This window comes from Embiotoca jacksoni, unplaced genomic scaffold (assembly GCF_022577435.1).
Source record: "Embiotoca jacksoni isolate LCO1_2020_lvr unplaced genomic scaffold, fEmbJac1.0.p SCAF_77, whole genome shotgun sequence".
NCBI classification, from domain to species: domain Eukaryota; kingdom Metazoa; phylum Chordata; class Actinopteri; family Embiotocidae; genus Embiotoca; species Embiotoca jacksoni.
This window is the reverse complement of record NW_027185433.1, coordinates 1,078,346-1,087,206: the sequence shown is the minus strand read 5'-3', so window position 1 is coordinate 1,087,206 and position 8,861 is coordinate 1,078,346. Positions and strand designations below refer to the sequence as shown.

General features: G+C 44.9%; 1 protein-coding gene across 1 annotated transcript in view; it reads right to left on the bottom strand.

The window, feature by feature from the left end:
- Positions 1-3,228: 3,228 nt before the first annotated feature.
- Positions 3,229-8,861, bottom strand: part of cxxc1a (CXXC finger protein 1a) — a 6,130-nt gene continuing 497 nt past the window's right edge. The window contains exons 2-14 of the mRNA XM_069177710.1: positions 8,390-8,613; positions 7,835-7,935; positions 7,491-7,639; positions 7,217-7,372; positions 6,478-6,666; positions 6,262-6,393; positions 5,965-6,182; positions 5,667-5,874; positions 5,425-5,535; positions 5,254-5,303; positions 5,072-5,168; positions 4,636-4,788; positions 3,229-4,532 (exon numbers count right to left, since the gene is read on the bottom strand). Coding sequence (XP_069033811.1) covers positions 4,386-4,532; positions 4,636-4,788; positions 5,072-5,168; positions 5,254-5,303; positions 5,425-5,535; positions 5,667-5,874; positions 5,965-6,182; positions 6,262-6,393; positions 6,478-6,666; positions 7,217-7,372; positions 7,491-7,639; positions 7,835-7,935; positions 8,390-8,613 — 1,935 coding nt within the window. The 3' untranslated portion in view covers positions 3,229-4,385. The remainder of the gene's footprint in view (positions 4,533-4,635; positions 4,789-5,071; positions 5,169-5,253; positions 5,304-5,424; positions 5,536-5,666; positions 5,875-5,964; positions 6,183-6,261; positions 6,394-6,477; positions 6,667-7,216; positions 7,373-7,490; positions 7,640-7,834; positions 7,936-8,389; positions 8,614-8,861) is intronic.

The window sequence follows — 8,861 nt, the reverse complement described above, 5'->3', positions numbered from 1 at the left end:
GTACTTTAACGAAATCCTCCTTCAGATTTTGTCGGACCGACTTCAAATTGAGTCTGTGCACTCTGAACATGTTTGGAATTAAAAGTTATCAAAATAATTTGTTTTAGTCGATCGGTGTGCCAGTGGCGTCGTGGACAAAAAGTGACCCAAAAGTCATGTACGGCATGTTGTTCAAAAAATAACCGGCATTTTCAAAATCAGAAATTACTAATGTCCTTTTTTGTAAGTCATGACAAAAGGAGGGAGTTGAACCCCAAACCTTCTGGCTGAGAGGAAGCAATGCTAACCCCTGCGCCACCAATCTTCTCAGGAGTCAGGCAGCGTTGTGACAAATCTTTGGCTAACTGCAACCTATACCTCCACCGTCCACAAATATTCATTCAAATGCAACCAAAATTGCCGCGGACATTCTTTGGATAGTAGATATACTTGTTTTCAAGGGGGTCTGCAGTGATATTAAATATCTTTCTGTAATGTGTTGTGAATGCAAAACTCTTTCAATTTCCCCAAACGTTTCAACTTCACTAAAAGTTGAATCACCATCAACAGCTGGAATCTGAACCATTAATAGCAACCTTGGTGAAGTAGAATCTTTTTCCTGTTGAGTTAACCAGACTGTCGGCTGAGTCTCTGGAATTTCTGAGTGAACTCCGTGGTACACTTTCTCCTGCCACGACTCATTCTCCAGCGCCGAAGATAGTCCTACAGTCTACGACGCTGACGCCCAGCTTGAAACGACCTCATGAAGACACGGGTTCAAGCCCCGCCGAGGTAATACAACACACATGGTTCACGGTTTACCTGCCGAGGTAACACAACACACATGGTTCACGGTTTACCCGCCGAGGTAACACACGAGGTTCACGGTTTACCCGCCGAGGTAACAAGCGAGGTTCACGGTTTACCCGCCGAGGTAACAAGCGAGGTTCACAGTTTACCCGCCGAGGTAACACACAAGGTTCACAGAAGGCGAGTCCCTGTAAGGGTAAGCCAAAGGTAAAACAAAAAAGTCCAAAAGAGACTTTTTTTTTCAGTGTGTACTGGTTGAGTTGCCTCGCAGTGAGAAGTAACTTGAGGTATATCAGTTCAGAAAAAGGTCATACTCCAAAAAGTCATAAAAAAGTCATACTATAACATGTCTAAAATATGGGGAAAAAAAAGTCATATTATAGCATGTCGGCTAAAATATGGAAAAAAAAGTCATATGATAGCATGTCGTCCGAAATACGATCAAAAAGTCATATTTTGCACGACATGCTATAAGTATGACTTCCGTTCAAGTTATGGAAGCAGGCATAGTGGTGCACCTGTCAGCGTTGTCGTCTCTCAGTCTGAAGGTATCAGGTTCAATTCCCACCTGGAATGTTATATGTGGAATTTGCACATTCCTGCAAAACTAATAACCTAAAAGTAAAGTTTGTCATCCGTAATATGGATGACTAACTTATGCATGTAGTCCATAATGTAAAACATTACATTCAAGCAAGAACATGCAATAAGCTGTTTCATTCTTTTGCTTGCACATTGCGGTTTTATTTTTTTCAATTTAAAATACATATATAAAGTCCTATCTAAACTCTTTTTGTCATAACTTGAAGAAAAACATTATTATTAAGAATTAAAACTGCAACCTTTAACTCCACCGTCCACAAATATTCATTCAAATGCGACCAAAATTGACGCAGACATTCTTTGGATAGTAGATATACGTGTTTTCAAGGAGGTCTGCAGTAATATTAAATATCTTTCTGTAATGTGTAGTGTACGCAAAACGTTTTAAATTTCTCCAAACGTTTCAACTTCTTTAAAAGTTGAAGCACCATCAACAGGTGGAATCTGAACCTTTAATAACAACCTTGGTGAATTTAGTCACCATTTTTGGCGATTCACACATGTTGTACTTTAACGAACTCCTCCCACAGATTTTTTTCAGACCGACTTCAAATTGAGTCTGTGCACTCTGAACATGTTTGGAATTAAAAGTTATCAAAATAATTTGTTTTAGTCGATCGGTGTGCCAGTGGCGTCGTGGACAAAAAGTGACCCAAAAGTCATGTACGGCATGTTGTTCGAAAAATAACCAGCATTTTCAAAGTCAGAAATTACTAATGTCCTTTTTTGTAAGTCATGACAAAAGGAGGGAGTTGAACCCCAAACCTTCTGGCTGAGAGGAAGCAATGCTAACCACTGCGCCACCAATCTTCCCAGGAGTCAGGCAGCATTGTGACAAATCTTTGGCTCACTGCAACCTATACCTCCACCGTCCACAAATATTCATTCAAATGCAACCAAAATTGCCGCAGACATTCTTTGGATAGTAGATATACTTGTTTTCAAGGGGGTCTGCAGTGATATTAAATATCTTTCTGTAATGTGTTGTGAATGCAAAACTCTTTCAATTTCCCCAAACGTTTCAACTTCACTAAAAGTTGAATCACCATCAACAGCTGGAATCTGAACCATTAATAGCAACCTTGGTGAAGTAGAATCTTTTTCCTGTTGAGTTAACCAGACTGTCGGCTGAGTCTCTGGAAGCTCTGAGTGAACTCCGTGGTACACTTTCTCCTGCCGCAGTTAGTTGTCTGACACCGAAGATAGTCCAGCGGTCTACAACACCAACACCATAGCTGGAAACAGCTTCATGAAGACATGGGTTCGAGCCCTGCTAAGGTAACACACAAGGTTCATGGAGAGTTGTTCCCCCTCAGGACATAGTTCACAAAGTAAGGTGAGTCCCTGTAAGGTTAAGCCACACAGTCCAGAAAGTGCTTAGTTTCAACTTTAGGATTTCCTATGTACATGCAGTCTACTACCAAACTGAAGTTCAACAACAATAAAAACTAATACAAATAAAAATTTCTAAAAGTGTGTCTAAATCAAAATTTCTTTCCGAAGTACTGTGAACTTTGTTTTTTTATTAACACTAAATCAAGATTAGATTTTGATGTCAATCTATATAATTTTTTTTATTATTTTGTCATAACTTATTTTGTACCATCTGTGATTTTTGTTTGTTTTGTTTAACTGGTTCCAGATGTAGATGCACAAAATTAATAATATAAACTTTATTTGCATACCAGATATTTCAGAGTAGGTGGAATAATCTTTTCTGGGGATTTCTCGTCTTTATATTGCACAGAAACATGAAGAAAGTTCATATGAAAAATAATAAGGTGGTTTCTATGTTTGTGTCGAGTCTGTAGAACAACAAAAAACTGAGTCAGCAGAAAGAATGAAACATCACCTTTATTGAAAAATCAGCTTGAATACAACAAGAACGAACTGCAGAAAACAACAACAACAACAACAATAACAACAACGTGATGAAACAGCACCGAATATAAAAAAACACAAACTGACATTAGTACGAAAACGGCGTGTTAATCTTGATTATTTAAACCGCTAATCAAACATTCACTTCCTGTTTTGTGGCAATAATAAAAAAAAAACTACCGAGAGCCTGCGGCCCAACTGAGGACGAGTTCTGGATTAAATCAACACGTCGTTGTAGAAACAAATAAAATAAAAAAATTAGTGTTTAAAAATCTGATCTTTTTTTTTTTTAAACAATTATTTAATCTAAATCATTTATTTCAGTTTGTTTTTTGCTACAAAAATGTAATTCTCCTGAGAAGTCTCCTGATTGGCCGTTTGCTCGTTTCGGACCAAAGCAACCGCCAATCAGGTGATAGACTCCGCCTTTTTTTTTTTTCTTTTTTTTTTATAAGTATAAAAACTTTACAGCTCAGTTTCCAGAAACATCTTGACATATTTTTGATTTTTATTGTTCATTTATTATCGTTTTATCTTCTCAGACCTGCAAGATATTTTTCAAAATTTTGACTTTTTTAAAAATAATTACGTACAAAATCTTTTCTTGTAATTACAGGAGACATGTTTCATATTCATGAGAAACTGGGAATAATGAGACTTTTATTATTAAACTCACAACATCTGTGTCTCATAATTATGAAAGATTTATATCCTCAGAATTAGAAGAAAATTATTTATTTTATGAAAATACTGTCGTTATGATTAGAAGAGTTTCTTCGCGTCTTTTTACCTCGTTAATCTCCAATCATCTCGTCTTCGTGAGATCTTCGAGAGAGACGCAGATGCTCGGTCTGAATTTACGGATAAAGTCTCTGCTGCGTTTGTTCTTTGGTGAATGAAACCATCGCTCGGACTCCGTTTCCCAGAATGCATCTATTTAAAAGACTAAAACTACGACCAGGAAGGAGACGGATAAGATGCAGTTCCTGGTTCGAATCTCGGACAGATGAGCTTCTCATTTCCTGTCTGTCCGTCTGTCTGTCCTCTGCCTGTCCACCTGTCTGTCTGTCAGTCCTCTGTCTGTCTTTCTGTCTGTCTGTCTGTCTGTCTGTCTATCTGTCCTTGGCCGAGCGCAGGTCGGTGGTGATCGGGTCGTGCTGGATGGTCTGGTGCAGCATCAGAGCCAATAAACCGGCTCGGTTGGTCATGGCGGTCCTCAGATTCCTCTCCTGCTCGAACAGCTCGTCCAGCTTGTACCACTGAGACGGAGAGACGGACAGACAGACAGACAGAGGTGGTTAGACGAGCCAGAGTGTCCCTGTTCGTCCACGCAGCCGGTGTAAATAAAGGTTCGGTTGTTACCACTCGGACGCGCTCCAGGTCGACCTCGGCGCGACGCAGCTTCTCCCAGCAGTAATGTTTGTTGCACTTCCTCTTAGAGACCCGACAGAACTCTCCGGTCGGCTCGAACACGTCCTTCACCAGAGGACAGCCGCACACCTCGTCTGCCGGGACCTGGCACAGGACACAAGGGAGGGGGGCGGAGTTAGGACCCAGGGGGCGGAGTGAATAACAAAAAGTTCCCGATCAAAGCCAATAAGTAGTGAGTAAGGACAGAGGGGGCGGAGTTAGAATCAACAGGGGCGGAGTCCAGCCTAACAACGTCCAGACGGCCGCAGTGGATGGAAACCATTTCAAGTCACAGATTCTCCTGAAATGTGTTTAAAACTTGCTTCTACATTCAAATTGAAGTCCTTCAGTCTGATGTGATTGGACGTTGGTGTCCATGGCGACGTACCTTCGGGTCTCTGGAGTGTTCGGGACACAAAACCTGCAGCCGCTTACAGTACGTCTTACTCTGAGGGTTGTAGACGTCACAGAACAACCGGGTGGCTCTGAGGGACGCATGAGACACATGAGAGACAGACAGATATACGAGAGACAGGAGACAGACAGACATGAGGGACAGGGTAGTCTTACCCTTCTATGCGTGTTGGATACATGGAACCAAACGATGTTTGACTCTCATACTGTTGGACAGAAAGACAGACAGATCTGTTCAGATCAAACCGTCCCCCACAGATTCATCTTCAGACTCCAGTAGGACTGGATTGGAGGTTTTAGCCGCACACGAGCTAACGTTAAACTGACCTTAGCGTAGCATCTCTCCATGTGTCGCAGCGCCACCTTCGGGTTGACGGGATGACTGCAGGAGACACAGAAGATCTGAAGGTCTGTGTCGTCACCGTCCCCTTCAGTCACCTGCAGAGACAGACGGACAGACAGACGGGTCAGAGACAAGCTAAGAGGTGAGTGAAGCTACATGCTAAAGGGTCTCTGGGGGTCTTGAAAGGTCTCTGGGGGTCTTGAAAGGTCTCTGGGGGGTCTCTCACCTCCTCATGCTGCTGGACCTGCTGCAGCTTGGCGTTGGCGATGATGCCTTCGAGCTCGTGGAAGCGTTTCTCCATCGTGGTGAGGCGAAGCCTGGCGGACTGCTGCTCCTTCCTGATTCGCTCCAGCTGTCTCCGCCCCATCTCCTCGGCAACGCAGGGACTCTGCTGCCACTGCTGGATCCTCTGCGGGAGGATCTCGTAGATGCGACTGCGAGACAGAGACAAGGTTCGATATGAGTCGCCATGGAGACGCCGGTCCGTCTCCATATCGGACGGCTTCCAGCTGTCCGAGACTCACTTCGCCGCCAGCTTCATGCCGCAGTCCTCTGAGCAGTACTTGGAGCTGGCCCTCGCCGGTTCGACGCATCCCGGGCCCAGACACTGCCTCATGGCCCCGCCCACCTCCTTAGCCCCGCCCTCCCCGGCTCGCTCGCTGTGCCGTACGCGCTCCCTGTGGCGCTGCTTCGCTTTGTGGCGCCGGGGCTTCGCCTCTTCCTTCGGCACGGACACCGACTTCTGCGGAGGTGGACATGGGTGAGTTAGTGACATCATCAGCGACGTCAGCGGTCATGTGATCTGACTCCGCCCCCCCCACCTTCTTCTCTGTTGTCTTTTCCGTCTTCTTCTCCCGTCGCTTCACGTGTTTCACCTTCACTGCCTTCTTCCTCAGAGAGTCCGACTGAGCGTCGTCGTCCTCCTCCTCCTCCTCATCCTCGGTGCGCCACACCTGCAACAGGTAAGATGTGATCAGGAAGTGCCCGTCTGTCAGCTGATTGGTCGGAAACGCTCACACACACACACACACACTGACCAGGTCTCTGTATCCGGCTGCTTTGTACTGCTCGTACAGCTCCAGCTCGCTCTCGCTGAACGGCTCGTCATCGTCCTCGTCCTCGTCATCGTCCTCGTCGTCCTCGTGTTGTCCCGCCCCTTTTCTCGACAGGCCCCGCCCCCTGCAGCCGCTCCGGCTCATTTCCTCGTCCTTAACCCGAAGCATCTTCTGCTCGGAATCAAAAAAACAATCCGTCGTTAGCGTCCCGGCAGCAACGATGAGCATCACTATGGCAACCAGTGACGCACACCCTGAAAAAAACTGTAATTGTCACCTAGCAACCACCTTAAGATGCCCTAACCAAGAACTTCCAGAAATGTTACAGACGACGCTTGACGACCTCTTAGCAACAACTTAGAAGCATTTCTGTAACGCTCTACCGAAGCTAACCACCGCTAGCTAGAGCTTCACGCAACTACAAGGAGGGAGGATGGATGGATGGAAGGAGGGAGGGAGGATGGATGGATGGAAGGAGGGAGGGAGGATGGATGGATGGAAGGAGGGAGGGAGGATGGATGGATGGATTTATTCCCAAAAGGCTACAACAAGGTTAAGAAAAAAGCAGGTGATGACGTTGATACCGAAGCGACCAAACATCCATCTTAAAACACGGCACATTATTTGAAGCTGATCTACGAATTCCCGTCTGAATCTCTTCATTAAAGTTATTTACTAACGACAACATCCCAGACGAGCCCCCGCTTATCGTCTAACATACCCGGGCTCGGACCTCGCACTGCCTGAGGCGACACTTCTGTCGGATTTTGTTCGGCCCGCCGAACTTCTTCATGTCTTTACAGAAGTCGCACAGAGCGCAGTCCTCCGTCCGCAGACAGGCGTCGCACTCGCCGCACATCCGGGCCGAACGCTTGATCTGGAAACGCAAAACCAAAACAAAACCAAAAAATCTGTAGGAAACTGAAGCGTTCGGTTGGTACGTTAAAGACGACTTCTGAGTCCCCGCCCCCTTGTCGGTGGAGTTTCCTGGTTACCTGTGAGCCCCGCCTCCTGTCAGTCCTGGGCAAGGGGGTGGAGCTATCGTCCCCATCGGTTCTGTCGTCTCTGTCTGGCCCCGCCTCCTTCTCCTCTTTCTCCTTGGTCTTCTTCGGACGGAATTTAATCTCCAGAGACGAGTCTTTGTCTGCAGACGACACAACGCACAGCTAACAGCTAACAGAGCTAACAGCTAAAATATTGCTAAAACTCAGCGGACCGCTAACCTACGCTAACAGCTAACAGATAGCTAACAACTAATAGCTAACACATAGCTAGCCAACGCTAATAGCTAACACACAGCTACTAGCTGTGTTTTTGTCGTGGTTAGAAGGACACTGACCTCTGCAGGACAGACAGTACCACACTCTGATGGCTTTCGCTGCTTTTTCTGAAATTCCGATGCAGTTTCCGTGAAACCACTCACTGCAGCTGTCGCACCCTCTGACGGACAGACAGGAAGACAGACAGACAGACAGGAAGACGGACAGACAGACAGGAAGGCAGACGGACGGGTCTGATTAGTCCTCCACAGATTCATCTTCACACTCCGGTCAGACTGAGATTTCATCTTTTTTTTTTTTTTTTTTTTTTTTACTCAGCTTGCTTCTTTTTGTTTGACACTTACATTACCCACAATGCACCTGACAGCTGGGTGTGATAGTTTAAGCTAATAGTTTATGACATAAATAATAAAAAAAAAATTAAAAAAATGCTTCCAACCAGCAGCGTGTTAAATCCAGAGTAGCTCAGGGTTTCATGTTCGGTCCTTTATCGTTGACAATTTACACGAATGATCGATTGTGTGTTTCACATCCTGATATTTTTGTTAGTAAACAAACAATATTTGTATCTCTTGTTTGTTTGTTGTTAAAACAGACAAATAAAGTTTTGTTACATCATGAAACAGTTGATGTCCGGTTTCCTGCAGACACAGTAAACTGGAGCGCTGGGGGTTCCCATGGCAACCTGTCCTCCACCTGCTCCCGCATCTTCACCGCCCTCCACTTTTTTTCCACCTCCTCCTCCTCCTCCTCCTTCTCCTCCTCCTCCTTCTCCTTTTCCTCCTCCTGCCTCCTCCTCCTCATCCGGGCCTCGCTCTGCTCCTGCCACCTCCTCAGACTGATCAAACAAACAAAACAAAACAAAAACAAACAGGATGAACACAAACATCACTTCAAAATAAAAGCCTCCACCACTTTTAAAGCTTGTTTCAGGTTTCTGGAAGTTTTCTCCAAATTCAGACCACAGAACCAGAACCAGAACCAGAACCAGAACCAAAAAAACTTTACTTTAGACCTTTAAAAACTGGACTACATTAATACTGAGACTGTTTAATGCCCCTTTTAACATTTGTCAAAAAAACATTT